The 21,039-nt window shown below is 41.9% G+C and overlaps 1 protein-coding gene across 1 annotated transcript in view; it reads left to right on the forward strand.

Annotated features, from left to right (window-relative positions):
• LOC135207998 (acetyl-CoA carboxylase-like) overlaps positions 1 to 21,039 on the forward strand; it is a 460,030-nt gene that overhangs the window by 176,492 nt on the left and 262,499 nt on the right. Inside the window, exon 16 of the mRNA XM_064240089.1 lies at positions 17,783 to 17,886. Within this exon, the coding sequence (XP_064096159.1) occupies positions 17,783 to 17,886 (104 nt within the window). The remainder of the gene's footprint in view (positions 1 to 17,782; positions 17,887 to 21,039) is intronic.

A 21,039-nucleotide genomic window follows, 5' to 3' on the forward strand; every position in this document is an offset into this window, starting at 1 on the left:
AACAAGAAAAACTGAAAGTTAAACATACATAAGCCCTTAAGTCACAAAGTTATATAAATGCATGGTAGAAGCAAAAAATAAATGGTAACTATCCAAGTTTACAGTACATGATTGGTTCAGTCCTCTGTCCTATTCTATCTAGGTGGATATCATCTTTCTTTATAAAAAGGAAAAATTAATTTTTTTTTTCGTTCTTCGTTGACGACACTTGATGGCTTCTTGTTCGCTGCGACCTGCTGCTTGGAGACAAGTCCTGGGAGAAAATATCCTTGTGTATTTGTATGCAATAACAAGTGTGTCCTTGACTTCCTACTGAGATTTGTGTATTGTGTTTATGCAAAATTTCATTGGACATTCTTACTGTAATTTCTGAGTAACCTTGTACATTAAACAATATAACTTCACTGCTTGATACTAAAACAAAATTGCGAACTCGTTAAAGGAACCGGTTTAGGGTTTATACTTTTGTAGGTTTCTTCTACTGTGCAACAATTAGTAAGCCTTCACCAATCAATATCTTGTTAGTAAGTTTTCAACAACTACTATCTTGTTAATGAGTCTTCATCAATTACTTCTTGTAGTGAGTCTTCATCAATTAATATCTTATTAGTAAGTTTTTTTCATCAATCAAACATCTAATGGATTTGAACAAAGTAAGTGTATTAATTAACCCCTTCAATATCTTAGTCATTTCCTGAAACGAATTGTCTTATCTTAAAATCTCTTATATCTATCTTAAACCCGTCTTATTTTATTCTTTTAACTTCTAAAGAAGTTCTTATGGAACGATTAACTTAATGATAACGTCCTTAAATTCTATACTCGTCCATTGACCGTTTTCTTACATACCAAATAATTCCCTTCAAGTCAAAATAAATTTGAAGTTAAGTGCACTTAACCAAAAAAAATTGCTACAAACACTAATTAAGTAAGATTGCTACAATAAAAGATTATTCCTAAGTCAACCGGTAATGTAAACTTAGCATAAAGAAATCAATAAATACATGGAATATTGGATGAATTAATGGGTTTTGCTCTTCTGTTTCACTGAAAAGGTGCTCTTCTATCTTAGGTTATATCTAGTTTCCTTCTTCTGGCAATTTCTTCTGACGTCTCTGCATTTCGGTTCTTCACTTCTTGGTTCTACTTGACCTTGTCCTTGTTATCCAAAATTCTTCTTGTCGAATGATTCAGTCATATGTGGACAGGCATTTTGTTTATTCATTTTTCCTTAACCTTTATCTTAGTTTCTTGTACTCTACGACCTTGTATGGTCCCTGTGAATTTTTGTGGCCTAACTTATAATTAATACCCTCTTACTTCCCTTCTTAATATAGAGCCTATCCTCCCTTTCTTGTATTCTACAGCCTTATCTTCTTGATGCTTCTCTATCCTATTCCTGCTGGCTTTCTTCTAATTTCTTGTGCATTGCTTGTGGATTACTATTAAAGTTTCTGATCTTTCTCATAATATCTTCAGATGTAATTTGGCTTGTATTGGCTGATTCAGTCCATGCATAAGTAATCTGGGTTTCATAATCCCATCAAAGCTTTTATGGGAGTTTGCACGAATACTCGTATGATGCCTTGCATTTAATGACAATTGGACTAAAGGTAATGACGTCCCAGTTCAGGATCCTGTCCTACTGTGGTGACGTAATTACGTCTAAAACCTTCCTGTTATTCCTTTCTAATAATCCATTACTAGCTGGGTGATACGGTGTATCGCTACCTTTTTTCTACCTTAAAAGGCGGTGCAAATTTCTTGAACTAACGAGTTGTTTGAACTCGGTCCCCATTTTCAGAAATAATGCCTGTGGGCAGAATATCTGCAAATAATCTTATCGAAGCGTGCGGTTGCACAATCCTTGGCACTTTTACTAGTTATTGGTACCACTCTGTATATCTCGTGAGCGCGGTCGATACATACTAGTATATCTTATCCCTTTACTCGTGGTATGGCGATTTTGATTAAGATCAATAGATACTCTTTCGAAAAGTCCTGTGGGATAGTAGTATTTCCCTAGTGGTACTTCCTTGTCTTTCTTCCTTGTAGCTTTGATGTTTGCAGCTCTTCACATAATTAACTAACATCCTTGTGAATTCCCTTCCAATGGAAATCTTTGGATTAATCTAATTGTCCTCATCCCTTCCTGGGTGAGCTCTCGTCAATCGTCGGCACTTGCTCAATGACCTTGTTCTTAGACTCTTTAGGTCTAACCTTTTGTGCAGTACACCTAGAAATTGACCAAATGGATCATCTTCTTGACACATCCAAATTAATACGCATCTATGTCCTTATGCATCTGTGGGACACCAACCTTACCTCCTAGTTCGTTAATTCTTGTTGGCTGTGTTTTTCTTTCGTTTCTTAACGTTTTGAACAGTTCCCCTTATATCTTCATCTCTTTCTTGTTCCTTTATAAAATTTTTGCCGGGAAAGCTCCTCTGGATAATGCATGGTAAGTACATTTACGTCACTGCACATTTGTTTCATCTTTGCTTCTTCTTGACTATCATATTTATACTATCATCTTGTGTACATATCTGATAATGCCTGCTGCTACCTTTATTCGTCTTCCCAGGACTATATTTCACTTTCTATGTCCGTACTCTGGGCTGTCATGAACCAACGTGCTCTTCGTCAGAAAATTAGGTTCTTTAGCATTTCTCCTCGGCTGAATGATCCGTGAACACGGTTTATCTTGTACCACAATGTATATCTGAAATGCTTAAGGGCTATTTAGCTAGAGACTCGGGTCTGTTACTGAGTATTTTGTTTTCACTTCTGAGGGCTTTAATTTCCTACTGTAATAAGCTATCACAAAATTATACTTATATCTTGTCTTTGCATTAAACATCTCTATACCAATGTTTGCTGCGTCCGTGCTAAATAAGAATTCTTTGCAAAGCTGGTAAGCTAAGTAACTGGGGATGTGTTAATCTTTCTTATCAATTCATCGAATGCTTCTTGCTGCTTGTCTGTCCATACAAATGATACGTGTTTCCTTTAAAAGTTCAGTTAGTGTTGCGGATATGACTGCAAAGCTCCCTATGAACTTTGCGGTAAAACCCTGCTAAACCTAGAATTGACTTTACGTCCTTCTTGCACTGAGGTGTAGGATATTCCTTAATTTGCCTTAATCTTTGCGTCGTTTACTTCGACGCCCTTTTCACTTATGTGTATGACCAAGGGTAAGTCTATTTTCCTTTTAAGGAAAGTTTTAACATTTTTTCAGTTTAGCTTCAGGTTGCTTTTCTAATCTCTTTAGGACTTCTCTGACTAAGCTAGTGTTCCTCTATAGTGGTCTGTTGCTTATTACCAAATCATCTATGTAACAGTGTACGTCCTTGCCTAGTAAATCGCCAAAATTTTATCCATTAATCTACAAAAGTTACCGTGCTTGACTTAGACCAACTGGCATTCTTACATACTGGTATCGCCGTTACTAGTGGAAAAGCAGTCAAGGTTTACTTTCTTCGTCTAGAGGGATTGCCAGAATCCCTCAATAAATCTATAGTGGTGAAGTATCTCTTGGACCGATATGCGATAAGATCGCGCTATGACGGCATTGGATAAGGATCATTTCAGTATTTTGGTTCACTTTTTCTGAAATCCACAACTATCCTATAAGTTTTGTCCCTTTTATGAACTAGCAAAAGTGGAAAAGACCATGGGGATTAGATGGTTCTTATTCTTGCTATTCATTCTTTGTACTCTCTTTCAAAAATGATCTCCTTCTGGAATGGGTGCTACTCTGTAGGCTTGTATGTAAATTGGCTTGGTGTTTGATGGAATGTCCTATCTTGTGCCGTTATTTTCGCGTTATTTCCCCAAGGTGTCGCCGTCTAGATCGACTATATCATTATATTCGCACAGTAGGTCTATGATTCTTCTCTAACATGTTTTCTTAATTTCCTTTAAATGAAACCTATTTTTAGCTCTCTCAGTTTTATGTCCTGAGCGTAATTTTCATTTCCTTTACTAATTGCTGCTACGGTTTCCCGTTCTACAACCGGATAGGGAGGAGTATCTTCTGCTAGGCCTATCTCTGTACCTTGTGTTAACTTAACCTTTCCTCCTCCTGTTATTCGTATCTGTAACGCTATTTGCCCTGTCCTGACTTCATGTAAACTAGAGACATAATGTATTCCGTTTACTTGGCGATCTTTTCAGTAAGCGTAGAATTTCCTTCCCTTCAAAAAATTGGATTTACTGTACATTCTACCCAAGACTTTCTCCTGGTTTAAGTCTTAATTCCCTCTCTAACTTTAAATAAGTGCTTGATTTGTTTCGAAGAGGTTAATGATCTGTTGTGAACGTCGTGATGCATTCTGGATATCTTCCCTCTGTCGTATCCTTCTTGAAGATACCTTCATCTTGGGGTTCTCTGTAGTCTGGGTTCTTTTAATTACTTGCATATTGGTATTTCTAGAAATCTCACGACCCGTTTGTTTAATCACTAGTTGTTCTCTAGGGGCATCAATGCTATCCCTTTCTAGCCATAGTTGGATAACCTATCGCAATGGGCAAAATCTAATTGTATATCCTTGGCTACCAGAACATTTTTCTCTTAGAGCAATTCTTCTATCTTAAATGGAACATCTAACTGTCCAATTCGTGGATATCATTACCCTGGACGTCTGTACTTTTACATCTACCGGATGGATTCAACTTAAGTGAGAAAAATACAATCGATACACCTTTTTCTGGACATTCTATTCTTAGGACTTCCTGTATCAAGATGTAACGATAGGTTTTTTCTCTAGACCGACATTTCGGAAATAATGGTCTATAATTATATTCATTTCTACATCAACTTTGGGCTAACCTGTGTAGCTGGGCTTAGCCTTGACATTCCGGACTTTTCTCTCTTTATAGAGGAAGGTTCATTGTACCAGTAAGCATAAATTTCCCATTGCGTCGCCGACATTGACTGGCTGGTTGATACCCTATACTTGCTGTTTGATTGGGATATCTATTTGGGACGGAATCTCTATTTTCTCTAGCTGGGGTAGAATGACTATTGTTTCTACTTCTGCCTCTCGGCTGAGATCTACCTCTAGGAGCTGAACAAATTTATTCTGCTACTCGAGCACTATGTCCTGTTTCTCCTTTTTATGGAACGGACAGAAGCTATCCCCGGCAGTCACTGGCCGCCCATTAATGTCCTCTCTTCTGACAGTTTTATAACACGTGACTGCGAAATCCTCCTTGAGAAGATTTACTGGCAATCTTATTCTGATTTCTAATGGTGTCCTAGATCTTATTTGGACCTCTTTCTTTGTCCTAAAGCGACTAAAGGTCTGTAATATTAGGATCCTTCAGGTCTTCTACCGAGGATTTTTGTTTCCTCCTCTCAATCTCGGCGTAGCATCATCGATGTCTCCCACTTACGAGTCATTCCTTGCAACTACTTCACGTAGCCCGGCTTCCATCAGTATTGCTAGTCTAAATATCTTTTTAACATACTCATTAGCATTTTTTGCTTGCCTTCCTTGCTACCTCTATCCAACCTGTGATTCCATGAGTCCCCATTCATTCATATTTGTTATACAACTGAGAGCTAAACTCTTGTAACGTCTTTCGTCTAACTTAAATTGACGCACTATCCTTGCCAAGCTATTAACTGGATCTCTTTCACCACTGTGGAATAAACCCCCTAAAATACCGTTTTCAATTCTTCCCAATTCTCAAGATCTCGGTAAGTCTCGGAGTGGACGTAGCGTTCTAAGTCTCCTCCGGCTTCCATCAAGATAACTCTTGGCTCAATAGCTTTTCTCTATCTGTCCCCGTTTCTGCTATCTAGGCGTGTCTCCACCTGCTCTATCCAGTTCTCTAAGTTTAAAGCTAACGAACGTTTCTTTCTGACGCAAATTTAAGACTATGTGATTAATCACATGTCCCTTATGTGTTTTCCCATTACTGCTGCGTTCGAATTCGCGACTGTCTACCTTCCGGCATGGTTAATTTCCTTGTTTGACTTCTCGTGAGGCACAGGCGTTCTTGCTTTGTTCTGATAATGAGTCGTTCTCTCCTGAACCATCGACTCGGTTATGGAAATTTTTCTTAAGGTCCTAGTATATTAAAAGTATCAAGTTGATGACAGTAATATCCCAAAAGAAATGATAATAACACTAAATTGTTTTTACTAAATATTCGATCACCATAAAAAAATAAAAGAATTTTCCCCAAAATATCTCAAAGTCTTACGTTACCGTATGCGATTCTTAAATAACAACAAAAACCGCTCTTAACAGTTCTGGTAAAACGATACTGAAACTGACCGTAAAGTGTCGCTAACGAGAGACCCTCGTAAGTTACCCTTGTTATCCTAAACAAACAAAAATAAAACAAGTAAACATTCCACTCGACGTACAAGTAAAAAGCAAATACTAAAACAAAAAAAAACAAGTACAAGAAATCACAAAACAACAAAATCACAAAAAATACATAAAATGACACAATCAAAATTAGAAATTAAAATTTAAAGTTTATTGGTTAGTAAATACAATGTTCGGAAAAGTCCTTAGTAGCTGAATTATGATAATAGTAAACTAAAGAAATATCGTAGTTTCGTTGCAAAAAAAAGGTTCAGAGTGAAAATCTTTTAATCTTGAAATACCAAAATTGTTAACTGAAATTTTAATCGCGTAATTTAACTTTCAATAAGTTTGATGTTATGTAAGTGTGAGGATATTATTTTGGACTTAACTTCTTTCCGTCGTCTTCGACTCCCGGGTTTTACGTCTGACAGCTTGCGTTTCGCCTACAGCGGTGAATATGCGTTGTTACGTCTGCGGGAAGGGGACTTCTCTTCTCTCCTCTCGATTGCGTTGACGATGCGTTTCGGATTGTTTTTCTTCCTTTTGATAGATTCTTTATGCGTTCGACATCTTGTTCTTCTAGTGGAACGACTGTTCTTGTTCTTCAGAGTGAGTTTTACTTTTCGCAAGTGTGGGTGGGCTTTTTTGGGAGCGCTTTATTGTTACAGCTCGGTAACTGTCTTGTATTTGTGGAAGCACGAAAGAAAAAAAGGGTAACTGTCTTTGGGAGAACTTTCTTTTTTCGAGTGGCGGGATGGATTGGAAATCTTCTTATGCCGACACTAACTTTTGATTCCGTTTTCGCAGCCCGTCTGTCTTTTAACTGTCATTCGTGTCTTCGTATCACGTCGCTAATCACCATTTCTTGCTGTGTCTTTTGTCTCTTCCTATCCTATCGACTCAATTAATCTGTCACTATATCAATCTTTATCTCATCGTAGTCCCATCGCTCCTGCCACCAATAATCTGTGACGGTACTTACCTTGCCGTACACAGCTCTAAGGTAGACGTGTGCCGTGAGGCTGTACTTTGGGATTAGCAAAAAGTGTTATCGTTTTGGATGAGAATGAGATTGATATTTTTTCTTTGGCATTAATTTTTTCTTCGCTGGGCACTTATAAAGTTTTTCCACCTTCTTTGGGAAGTTACTGGCTTTTGGACTGATAAAACTTAATTGCACTTGTTGCAATTACGAGTCTGTAGGCACGAGTGAATTTTACTGATATTGATTGTCACTTTCACTGTCTTTGATTGATTCGCACACACACTTTGCACCTGTTCTTCTTCTGGGATTCCTTCTGTCCTTCTCTGTTTCACGGCATCCACTGCAGTTCTCCCCTCAGGCTCCCCCGGTTGTTTCTCTCTCCTGGCTTCTCTGTTCCCCCTTTTTTCTCTCTCCTTTTTCTGCTTGCTCTCTCTCTGTCTCGCCTTTTTGTTCATTTGAAATCTACTTAGGCCCCGCCTTTGGATTTTTGGATTTTTTGACTGGTGTGCAATTTTCTGAAAGACTTCTTGTGCCTTAGTGCTGCAAACATTATACAAGCCGCCGTTTCCTGTCATGTCTTCTACAGTATTTCGTAGGCTTTGAATTTGTATACGCCTACTGCTTCATGTTCCTGGCTTCTTAGGGGCGTATCTTTTCGTACCTCATGGGGGGGTTCATTCGTGATCCTCTTTTGGCTGTCTTATGACCAGACTCTGGCTTTTTGATTCCTCGAAGTCCTTAGGTCTATCTCGAGCGGTGGAGCTTAGATTTTCACCGATCCACCTTTGAAACAAGGAAGCTTGAATTTCCTTGGTATATTAAACAGAAGGCCCTTGAAAAGGTCCACCTTACATTTATTCTCCGATGCTTGAAGTGTCACAATGTCGGGCGGGCCAGAGAATCACTTAATCATCGGAGATGAGGCGTAATGGGTTGATTCCCAATTTCTCAAGATGCCTGTGAGATGCAGACCGATGCCTGTGGCTAACGCCTAATCGCTTTGGGTCGAGTCCCGAGAAAACGATACCTTCGTAAAATTTATATGGTGTATGGAGAAAAAAAAGAACAAAAAAATTATTTTCATTATCTTATCCATCTTTCTTTTCTTAGTATCCCGTTTCGTCCTTTTTCTTAGTATTATTAGTTATTGGCCTTTGGAATAACGCACTGTGCACCTATTACAGTATATATATATATATATATAGATATATCATTATATAATATATAAATATATATCTATATAAATATATATAGAAATATATATATATATATATAGAAATAATAAATATATAAATATATAAATATATAAATAATATCTAAATAATATATATAATATTATAGATATAATATAGAAAAATATAATAGTAGTATATATATCAAATATATATAAAAAATATATATATATATATTTGTTACTATATAGGGCCTTGTGGAGAAGCTAGATACGTAAACGATGTAAATTTAGGGATTTCAGAGTGAATTGCTTGAACTTTACTCTTAAAAAAAAAAAAAATTTTTAAAAAAAAAAAAAGATTAAAAAAAAAAAAAGAAAAATAAAAAAAAAAAACTGATTATATTGATTTCTTTCTTTAGCGGGAAAGGTCGCCAGAAAGCTCAGCTCGTTACTTTAAAACTATTTATTTACCAAACGACCCGTGCTGCCTGTAGAAAAGTTAAATGATATTGCCCCCACGTTGGGGCTTATAGTCTCATTCAATTTCAAGCTGATTTTCATTCACTTGGGTAATGCACACTTGCGGACAGGAGACGGCACGGACTCATGGAATCTGGAAAGAATCCCAGATTAAACGAGATAAAAGGAAAAATGACTTCTTGCTTTGATTACTTAATTCTCTAATACTGGGTCGTAAGGAACTTTTAAGGTTTCACTGAAGTATGCAATTACTCCATTGGTCTGGGACGATCACACAATGGGAAGCATGCGGCGCATGAGGCAGTGAGAGGGAACAAGGGATGAAATTCCTTTTTGTTGCTGGAAATTGAATTGTAGAATGAGGATACAATGATAATTGGTTGGGAGAGACTGGCATATGCTGTTCCACAATGACGTACCTGGATGTCCTGTTCAGTGTGGACCTTTAAGAAAATTGGCTCTTTTTGGAAATATGGGGCCCCTTTGTCTGAGGCCTGGGTCATCGGCGCGCCACTCACGCCCTGGGTAGGCCTAAACCAGGAAGGCAGGTAATTTGACCTCTGTCCAGATCACGTCTCGCAGCCGACTGAGACCGATACTGCTTGGTTTCGAAAATCACGGGGCTTCCAAAAACCGCCTCGAGCATTGCCTGAAAGGTTGTAAACCAACGCCCCAAATTGGGAAGGAAAATAGGTCGTATTGTAGAATCCCCCTAAAATCCATTCTCGAAGCCTAGCTACTCTTGTGACTTGCTCTCAGATCCTAAACTTCCGTCAGACCGAAATATCATTCCTGACGACCCCCCACTTTCCCACAACAGTTTGCTTCCAGAAGGCATGGCTGCTACTTTATAATTAAATTTATAACTAAACTCTGCTGGGAAGGCGAGGCTTCTATAGACGTAGCAAGCTCCCCCTGTTAAGAAGCATTCACGTCCCTTTCGGGCGTGAAGGTCTTGGCTTTAAATAAGTTGATCGCCTCGACAACCCAGTTTCTCCTACTCTAACTTGAAGTTTTTGAGCAGTGATATCGGCTGACTACAATGGCCTACCTAACTTATAGGCAAAGATGCTAAGTGTACTAACTTAATATAGTGATGTGTCTAGCTAATAAATAACTACAGGTTGTCCTTGTGATGACAGTCTACTCTACCCCTAGATAAGGTTACTTGAAATTCTACTTGGACGAAAACGAAACTAATGCCCTTGTACTAATCATTAGCCTAACTACTCAATACGTTAAAGGAAGACGCATCATTCCAGAGTGTGGTAACGCCAGCAGTAGTTCAGCGACGGAACTGTTCAAATACATAATGAGAGGTAATGATGCGTGGGGAATGATGAGTGGTTAATTTACCAGGAGGGAATGCAATGAGTTAATTATATTTAAGTGAGGGTTAGTAATTACAATGGCTAGGGGTTAGAGGGTTATGCTACTCGCCGGGATCGGCTGGCTACCTTCTCTGGGTAGGTGCCAGGATCACTCTGCAATGAAGCGACACGGTACCTCGGGCACAGGTGTCAAGTGAGAGCATGTTGCTCTTTGGTTAGTATGTTAATGACGTCCCTTTCTTCTTCTTCTTCTTCTATTCCTCCAGCCTGGCTATACCAAGTCCCTTGGAGGAGACGGAGGCACCGACTCTGGGGAAAGGCCAAAAACTCCGGCAGGAAAGCGGGCAGTGGTTAGCCTGAGTATTGCAGGAGAACACCCTACTCGGTATCTGCAGCAACGGCGTAGAGGTGGGAACCTACTGCAGGGGGGCCCTCACTCCGCTACTGCGACAGCCGTCCGTAAGGGGAAAACTCCAGGCTGACTCCTGTCGGGCAGTTCCTGTTTTCCGGAGAGTATGAAGTTAGGTCTGCCGAGGTTCATCCTCGGGCGCAGTGGTGAGGGTGAAGAAGACTCAGGGAATTTGGATTGGCCATGGGCTGCGGTAAGCTCCATGCCTGTTGGAAGATCTCCTGTCGTAGGCTCCTTGTTAGGTTAGGCGCCGGCACTAGCTCGGGGCCAGGGCGCAGAATCAAGTTCGGTGGTGGCTCTACGTCCAGGCTGGACGGAGCTTGGTACTGCTCAGTGCTGCCAAGTGGCACTGGCAGGAGAGTGGAGTCGACTGGACGCTGTGGCGGGTACTGGAGGTGCAATACCTCTCAGCGTGCCCTTGGAAATGGAGACAGAGGCCTCCTGTCCTCTGTTGAAGCTAGTGCCTTGTGGAACATGGACAGTGTCTCGCTGCTGATAGTCGGCTAGGGCCCCTAGGCCAATTAGTAGAGTCCCTATTACGTTCAGGTTTTGCAACGGAACTGGCAATGGTCATCTCCCTCCTTGGTACGGGGAGACTGTTGTGACATACTTCCTAGAGGAAGTAGAATTTCGATGACTCCTTCCTTGGAGTGATTGTGTTGTGGGGTTAGTACCCTAGTGCTTTTTTGGATGCGAGGGAGACTTCATGTCTTGCCCTAGGAAGGAGGTCGTAACCTCCTGGAATGTAGCTTGCAACTGCAAGGGTACAAACTTTTGGAGAAGTGAGTGCTAGTGACCCTCAATTGGACGGTCGGAAGATCAGTTTCTTGATTTGATACCTTCAATGGTGATCAATCGACGTCTATCAACATTAGCCCCTCGGGAATTCTGTCTTCCCTTATCAGGAGATTTTGAGCGCCAGAGTCGTCGTAGGCTCTGACTTGGCCTTGGCTGATAATGGCTTTGGAGGGGTGGCGACGGTTATAGTGGCCCTTAGCTGGGGGTCCTAGAGAAAGGATTGGGTGACGGCTCTTGCGTGGCCGGGAATATGCTTGGGTTCGCGCGCCTCCGTAAGATTTGCAGACATTGACCTTTGCGGCCCACGGTCTCGGCCAAGACTTGTTCAATAACGTCTTCCGTGGCACTGGATGATAGGACCGAATGGCCCCACGGTGTTTGCGAATCTGTGGATTCCCACCAAGGCTGGCAGTGTGCTCTGGCACAGGCGGAACGTCCTCGTGTTGGATCACCCCTCGGAAACAAGTCCAGGGTCAACTGTGGGCTTACCTCTTCCAAGGGGAGGAAGGTAGCGGTAACGTGGTAAGAGGCTGAGATGATGCGGAAGAAACGTCTGCTTCTGACACTGGGTCAGCCCGGTTCACAAATGAAAAAGGGTGTCTAGGACATCGGAGGCACTACTCTGAATCTAAAACTGATGATTGATTATGAGGCATGCTGCAGGGATCCGGTCATCTGGTAGCGGGAGCTGCGTCCAGGGAATTACGGATTAAGTTAAATCTCGGCGCAATATCACGTGATAACATCATGAAATTGGTCCACTACGTCCCAGGCGGCACAATGTGGTTCCTTTGGTCACCTGGTCCAGAAATGGGCATTTTTAACATTCAGAAGGACCGAAGGAACAGAATAGGTTACCGGTCTCCATTCGAACTGAATTTTCTTCGTCCGTCCGGATTTGGCACCCCTAGGCAATGCCTTTCTGGAAATAAGGGAGACCTGGGCTTCGGTGTCGCCATGAACCCCCCTTTTTTGGTTTTAACCCAACCCTGATAGGGCGTAGGAGCCAGTTCTCAGGCAGGGCTATCATGGGAGCCTTGGAGAAGTTCACCCTGGAAACTCTCCTCCCAAGGTAGAGACCGACTTGGGCACTGGTCGGAATCCACAGCATGCCCACGCACACAACAAGTGGTGCAGACTCCGCACCACCTCTTACCGGGAGTCCAGCTCATGTCTGGGGTTGGAAACTAGCAGAGAGATTGCGTCATCTAGAGAGCTAGCTCATGCTTTCTCTCTTCTTCTCTTTCCTTTCTCTCTGCTTCTCTGGCTATCCTCTCTGATTCTCTTCCTTTTCTCTGAAAGGAATCTGCTTCTGCGGCTTTTCCTCTCTGCTTTCTCTTTCTCCTGTCCCTGCCTGGCGCGCAGAGCCTCTGCGTCTTTATCCACTGGTCCGAAGTGCTGGTCCAGTGTAACCAGCCTCCTTGCCCAGAGTTATGAGGGCTTCCAAGCTTCTCGAGCTCTCTGGCAAAGAAGTCGCGGGAAGCAGGGGAAGTCATTTCCCTTAGGCTGCATAGAGGCTCGGAGGAAAATGATATTAATGCCAGGAAGGGTGAATGGATGGAATGGGAGTGCCTACTTGGAAGTGGCACTCACTTGGAAATGGGTTCTGCAATGTGGTAGAGAAAAAGTCTGAGAAGACGGTGCTCTTTGGCACTTGGAAGTGTCCCGTAAGTTTTGGTGCACTTCTGGATTGGCACCTTCTAAAGAGGTGAAAAAATCAATGAGTGTACGGCGTACGGCCACACTTAAGGGCTTCCTAAGTTGGTAGACACTGAAATGGGCTACCTGTAGGTCCAATACAGGCGCACGGCAACTTATGAGGAGGCGTAACTTGGTCAATGATCCAAAATGCGATAACTCTATATAATGAATGAGCGTTCCGTGAGGACGGACACGCAGGTATGATCGGGCCTAGCCTGTAAGTCTGTACAGGTGCGCAGCACTTATGAGGAGGCGTCCTTGGGCAGCACTAGTAGTTGTGGTATTGCGGCACTTTGGGGAGGCGTTCCTTAGGAGTGTTCTGAAGGATCATGACCCCTTGTAACAAGGGACACACGACTTACTTGGTGCGTTCCGTAAGGGACGGACACGCAGGTTTGTCACACTTAGGCTGGTATTGCGTGCACTTCTGGGAGCGTTCCCTTGTTGGTGTTTCCGAAGGGATCACTGACCCTTGTACACGGACACAACTAATTATTTGGTCTTCCGTAAGGACGACACGCAGTTAATGGCTACCTGTACGGCCCTGTACAGGTTGCGAATGTCATTTATTGAGGCGTGTCCTTTGAGCTACTGGTTATCGTGCTGGTGTGGTCCCGGACACTACACGCGGTATACTCAAGTAACCGAATGAATGGCCTCTGTTCGGGCAGAGTGTAATGTGTAGGAGAGAAAGTAAAATGGTGGGAGACTTCAGCGGTCCAGTCGGTGAACAGTGTCAAGAATTAGTGCACTGTACAAATTATAAAACCTGACGTGCACTGGTGGTGGCCGTCCTAAACTGGTACCGACTTTCCCTGTCTGGTAAGTAATGAATTGGCGTGGCACACTGTGCGATTGTGCTTGCGTATAGCAGTCCTTTCGTGATAAAGAAAATGAAAAGCCACTCGGGCAACGCCAGTAATGTAAATTTTAGAAATGCTCAGTCACTCGCTGAAGTACCGATAATGAAACAAATAAATGTTTGCACTGCAACTGGACACATGAGCGTACGTATCTCGCTGTGTAAATGAAGACCAAGAGACTAAAATAAGTTAAAAGATTCGGATGCTATAATTAATGGTAAGAATGTAGTACTCTTGCTTCGTGAATACTGTTCTGGTTCTCTCTCTCTCTTTCTCTCTCTCTCGGAGAGGGTGGAAAAAATGCTTGTGAATGAACTCCTTATATTGAATTGAACACTAACGTTAGTTTAATATGAAGCAACTTGCGTTAAATGATTTACTTACGTTAACGCGAAATGAAAGGATTGCTTTGGATAACGTTTTATGAAAAAATGAAACGCGCTCGTGGTGAACGATTTTTCGTTACTATTAGCGGCTCGCAGCTTATGAATGATTTGCGTTTTCAATATGAATTTTTACAAAGACGCGTTTTACGTTAACATTTCTTCAAGTGACTCTACGTTTAAGATTTACGTTACCTTTTACGGAAGGACAAGTGAAAAATTACGGTAAGGATTTTGAAAACTAGTTATCAAACATTGTAAATGATGTTACGTTAAGTGAAATGAAATTTTCGCTCAGCGCGCGAGTGAGCGATGCGAGGGTGAAACACGTGAGGCGAGAAGAGCGGGCATTGATGGCGAATCAGCTGATTCTTCTGTACATGCGAAGGCAATTTACAACACAAACTTCTACTTTCTCATTCAGGCGAATTACGTTATTTTCTCTGGCAGGACGATAGATACTAGTCAGACATTGCTATTATTTCGTTAAAACTTGAGACTTTACGTTACTTTGCTTAAATGGTTTAGATAATTCTGAAGGGATAAAAACGTGGCTGCCGCTTGTGAGCGACAACGAATGCTGGTTGAGACCGCGCAGGCGCGAAAATGCTCTAGCTTAATTTAAACTGAGAGGTAGCGGTTACCAACACTATTGGAATGAAAACTAAGCTAAAAATGAATACCTAACATATCACAGACAAAAGATTGTACACTTCTTTTTGCGTAACTATTATAAAACAATCCTAACTAGCTGGCTTTCAATGACACAGCAATAACCCTGGCAAAGCACTTCCTAGTTTTGATCTGGTTCTTTCTGGATCTATTCTACACACGTTCTCTGTCTCGTCCGACGAGGACAGCACAAGTAACAGAGAATTCGCGGGGCTAAATTGTTTTGTCTCGCCGCTAAAATAAAGCTCTGGCACGTCCGCCGTTACAATAATAAGATTTCTACCTACGCTCTTTTAAACACTTCTACAATAAAAATACTTAAACGTACCTTAAGCTAACATAGGTTATAAATAATCATATTAATGAATGGAATACCTTACCGTGAGTCAGTGTGTCTTCTTTACCTGCAAGTGTGCTTGATTTACTTTTGTAAAATAATTTACAGTTTACGTTTTACAACGGATAACGCGATTTACAAGCTTTTTTTAAGCAAGCCCGGATTCGATCCTCGGCGAGGTCGACAATGTTACGTATATAGGGCCTTGTGGAGAAGCTAGATACGTAAACGGAAGTAATTTAGGGATTTCAAGAGGGAATTGCTTGAACTTTACCGTAAACTGATTATTATGATTTCTTTCTTTAGAGGGAAGGTCGCCAGAAAACTCAGCTCGTTACTTTAAAACTATTTATTTACAAAACGGCCCCGTGCTGGCCTGGAGAAAAGTTAAATGATATTGGCCCCACGTTGGGGCTTATAGTCTCATTCAATTCAAGCTGATTTTTCATTCACTTGGGATAATGCACACTTGCGGACAGAGAGACGGCACGTGACTCATGGAATCTGGAAAAGAATCCCAGATTAAACGAGATAAAAGGAAAAATGACTTCTTGCTTTGATTAATTAATTCTCTAATACTGGGGAGAAGGAACTTTTAAGGTTTCACTGAAGTATGCAATGACTCCATTTGGTCTGGGACGATCACACAAGGGGAAGCATGCGGCCATGAGGCAGTGAGAGGGAACAAAAAAGGGATGAATTCCTTTTGTTGCTGGAAATTGAATTGGGAGAATGAGGATCACAATGATAATTGGTTGGGAGAGACTGGCAATATGCTGTTCCACAAGACGTACCTGGATGTCGTGTTCAGTGTGGACCTTTGAAGAAAATGTGGCTCTTTGTAGGAAGGTATGGGGGCCCCTTTGTCTGAGGCCTGGGTCATCGGCGCGCCACTCACGCCCTGGGTAGGCCTAAACAGGGAGGCAGGTAATTTTACCTCTGTCCGAGATCACGTCTCGCAGCCGACTGAGACCGATACTGCTTGGTTTCGAATCACGGGGGCTTCCAAAAACCGCCTCGAGCATTGCCTGAAGGTGGTAAACACAACGCCAGCAAATTGGGAAGGAAAATAGGTCTTATTGTAGAAGTCCCTAAAATCCATCTCGAAGCCTAGCTACTCTTGTGACTTGCCTCTCTGACCCTAAGCTTCCGTTCAGACCGGAAATATCATTCCTACGACCCCCACTTCTCCCAACAACAGTCGCTTCAGAAGGCATGGCTGCTACTTTTATAATTAAATATAACTCCAAAACTTCTGCTGGGAAGGCGAGGCGTTCTATAGACGTAGCAATATAATTATATATATATATATATATATATATATATATATATATATACTATAATATATATATATTAATGTATATATATGTATATGTGTATGTGTATGTGTATGTGTATGTGTATGTGTATGTGTATGTGTATATGTATATGGTATATGTCTATATATATCTATATATACTATACTCTATATACTATAGATATATATCTTATATCTATAATATATATATATATGTTATGTATGTATGTATGTATGTATGTATGGTCCATACTGGAGAAGTTTTTGTCTCTTTCCAAAATGGAGTGTGAGACAAATTCTATTCCATTAGGAGGAGTGACACCAGCAGGTCTTTATCCAGTCTCTGTCAGAACCTCCCATCAGTTATCATTATCCAGACAGTCCTAAGTTGATTGAAGAACAGACTATTACTGTTAGCAGAAATTCCTCCAGTGACATTGTACTTAGATTCCTCATCAGCAGGATCGGGTGTCATTCAAGGGAACCTAGATAAGTAAGCATTGTAGAACTGGAAGTTGGCTGGAGGAATCTGCAAGAAAAATATTCAGTCTTTGGAAAAAAAATAGCAATCTTCTCAGACAATACTATGACCCTGCTACACCTCAAGAAGCACAGAAGGATAAGTTCTTGCTTAAAATGGAATTCTGTGTTGGTCAGAGTCCAAGAACATACATACTTTTGATGCCAGTGTTTTTGTCCAAGGCAGAAACACCAATATGGCTGATCAGTTGGACAAGAAGGGCCAGATCTTGCTGATGCTTTAGTTTAAGTGTTTTATTCATTTTCCCTTTTGTTTTTGTTCCTTTCTGTGTTTGATAGATATATTAGTAGTTACGTAAAAGTTATTTGTACATAAAAAGTGAAAACAAGCAAACAAAATGCCATATAATGATAAACCAGCAAAAACAGAAGCAAGTATGCCCTGAGTCTAGGAATGAAAGTCAGTGTTTGAGAAACTGCTGTACAGTATAATTATAATTGACAAACTATTGAAATTTGTATTCTTATTAATTTTTTCTTATACAGGGTTTTGCTTGCCTGACCAGTTCTTCACAGCAAAGGTAAAGGAGACAGTTCAGAAGCTGATGAATGTGTTGAGGGATCCAAACTTACCCTTACTTGAGTTACAGGTAATTCAGTGATGACAAAAATTTTTTTTTTTAGTTTTGTTATACATATTATATTATTATTATTATTATTATTATTATTATTATTATTATTATTATTATTATTATTATTATTATTATTATTATTATTATTATTATTATTATTATTATTATTATGTATAGAGGATTTATCCAGACCTCTGTATAAGAAGGAATTCGTGACTCCATGATTTCACAAAATCTAAAACTAAACAAACAACACACATTCTATATTTATGGTGCACAGGACTGAGAGAAGTAATGATGAAGGATACTTCACTACACTTCAGCTAAAGCAAAAATATGGAGGAAAAGATTCCAGATTTTGCTTAATTATAATTTTCTGAATTGATATAAGTGCGCAGATTGTTGTCAAAGAGACTGTGCATCAGTGATGACCACTAATGTGAATTTAGTAAATAAAGTTTCCACATGATATTTGATGCTATTCAGTCTCATGAGAGGAACAAATATGAAGCTTTTGAATGAAGAATGGTCTATGTTTATATGTTAATATAGTTATGAAACAGTGCTATGAGGCATCAGAATGGAATGGACTCCACGTTCCTGAACCATATAGTGGGAAGAGATCAGAAAAAGCCATAGCTTTGTTATTTTAATGACTTTTAAAAAGAAAGTTACTACAAACATCTGAAGCCATACTCAATCACGTCACAGAATATGAGAATTGTTCACACGCGAACAAACCCTCGGTCTTAACAATAGGATAATTTCTAGCGCCTAGCTAGGTCCGGTTAAAAAGTAGATGAAAGCAAGGAATCTTGTGGTATCTGGCAATGCATGCATAGATCAGGTGAAGAGTGGTCAAACGACGAACATCTACTCCAGTCTTTCTTTACCGCCTTGAGACAAGAGTTGGGTTTTTTCCTTCGTCAGCGACGGACCCTCACATCACTTGCAGTAGGTGCCGTTCCAATTTTTGTACGATTACAAATCCTTGTACGGAATGCCGGGCATGGCCTTTGGAGCAGTGGAGGAAGTTTTATGGTAAGAGGGAACGTTGGAGAGTCTCCACTCTTCCTTCTTGGGAGGGCTTTACTCCTATTCCCAATGTTTCGTCTTCCGCAGTAGTCAACCCCCATAGTAGCTTTGCCCCTGCTTCTCCTTCCTTTTCTTCCATTGATTTGTCGATGGAAGTATCGGAAGGTCGTCAGGGTATTATTTGTAATTTAGCCCCCTCTTCTTCGGGAGTTTTTTCGGCTCCCGAGAAGGGTGAGGTTTTTTCATCATTCTCTTCTCTTCCAGAGTCGGAGGTGTCCAAAATGGCGGCAATTTGGAAGACGCTTAGGCTTGGGGGTACCCCACCGTCCTTGGGGTGGTTGCTAGCGCATTTTGAAGAGGCTCGCACCCCCCCTCCCCAGTCCAGCCAGGCCATCCCCCCCTCCAGGCTCGTCTCTACGGGAGGGAGCAGTAGGCCATCTTGTATTGCTCGCCGGTGTCTGCTGCTGCCTTGTCTTGGAGTGATGCTGCGGTGTCAGCCCCATTGTTGTCGTCACAGGGCCCATCTTTGTGTATTCCTATGCCAGTGGCGTCTCTTTCCCCCCTCGCTCAGAGGGGAGGTCATGACGTCACCGCCGCTTGTGACGTCGCTCTCATCGATGACATAACTTCCAGTCGCCTCCGAGCAGCCTCTCTTAGACGTGACGTCATCTCTACGGCCAGTTCAAAAACATCTTCCCTTCCTTGTCTTCAGAGCCTTCTCTGGCACATCAGTTGAGCTCATATGCCAGGCGGTGCTTCAGAGGCTGGACTTCTTTTTTTTTTTTTTTTTTTTTTTTTTTATTTTTTTTTTTTTTTTTTTTTTACATGTGAAGTTTGGCTGCCTTATCGGTTTGGGAGGACTGGTAGGAAACGCGTTGCTTCGTCCCCGCCTTCTGAGAAGAGTGCGCATAAGAAGCTGGTGTTGTCTCCCTCTCCCTCTTCCCCCTCTACGCCTCGTGGGCGTGTTAGGCATTGGAAGGCTAAGGACCTTGCCCTTCCTTCGCCGCCGAGGGAGGAACAGCACGGACGCGTTCCCGAGAGTGCTGTGGTGTCGGGCAGTGTTAGTGATGTGTATTCTGCAGGGGTTGCTTCGCCGCCGAACCTCGTATGTGCAACCACCCCACCCCGTCCTTGCACATCGCGAGCGTTTGGCAACCTCCCCCGTCCGTGCACGTGATAGTAGTGCTCCTTCTTCTCCCAGGCCTATTCGTCGCCGTAAAGACCTGAAGGCGCCTGTCAAGAGGTCGAAGGTAGTGAGCACGGAGGTGGTGCACCCAGAGTGTTTGCTTGCTTCCAAGTCTTCCACTATAAGGGATTCTCCGTCAATCTCAAGTGCTCGAGTTTCCCCCCCATCTCACGTACGTACGGCTGCCATTGTGTCTGTTCTTGGCCGTCTGGAGTCACCTGTTGAGGTAAGTGATGCGTCTAATGTTTCAGTGGGTCCGTCTCGGAGGCTGACGCTTGGACCCAGCCTAGATAGGCTAGTGGAGATTTCAGACTGTTTGCCTACTAACCCATCTGTGAATTTTGGTGAAGTAAAAGCATTAGAGGAGGCTACACATCCTTCTCGTCGTCGGTCGCCGGTGCCAGAGCAGGGAGAAGGGGACACGCAGGAGTTTCTGTCTTCCTTTTCGGAGGTTGTTGATCTCTTTCGTGGGTTCAACAATTTGGAAAGTAGGACTCAGGATCGGTCGTCCTACACTCTTTCTTGCTTGGAAGCCTTGGTGGGAGCTGCTCAGGACCCCAAATCATCTCTCCAGCTGCTGTTGTCAGGGCACGTTCAGTCGATCTTGCAGAAGGTTAACGCCTCTGTTTCTGACCGGGACGGTTCACTTTGCTCTAGAGGTTCTACCAAACTCCTATCCCCACTTCTCACAAGACATAGGAAGTACTATGCTACGAGCTCTGCATTTTTGTTGTCACGCCATCTTAACCCAGACGTCATTCACCTGAAGCTGGTCAGTGGTGATTGCCAAGATAGCTTCTGACAGGTCCCTGATGGGTTGGTGAGTGCCGCCTCGCTTGCCAGTCTTTTGTAATCTGGGGGCAAGGCGTTTTCTTATTTAGCTCACCTCAGTGCCAATTTATGGGCTAATCTTCTTCTGGTTAGGAGGGACGCGGCTTTGTTTAGGATGG

Source organism: Macrobrachium nipponense, chromosome 34 (assembly GCF_015104395.2).
Source record: "Macrobrachium nipponense isolate FS-2020 chromosome 34, ASM1510439v2, whole genome shotgun sequence".
NCBI classification, from domain to species: domain Eukaryota; kingdom Metazoa; phylum Arthropoda; class Malacostraca; order Decapoda; family Palaemonidae; genus Macrobrachium; species Macrobrachium nipponense.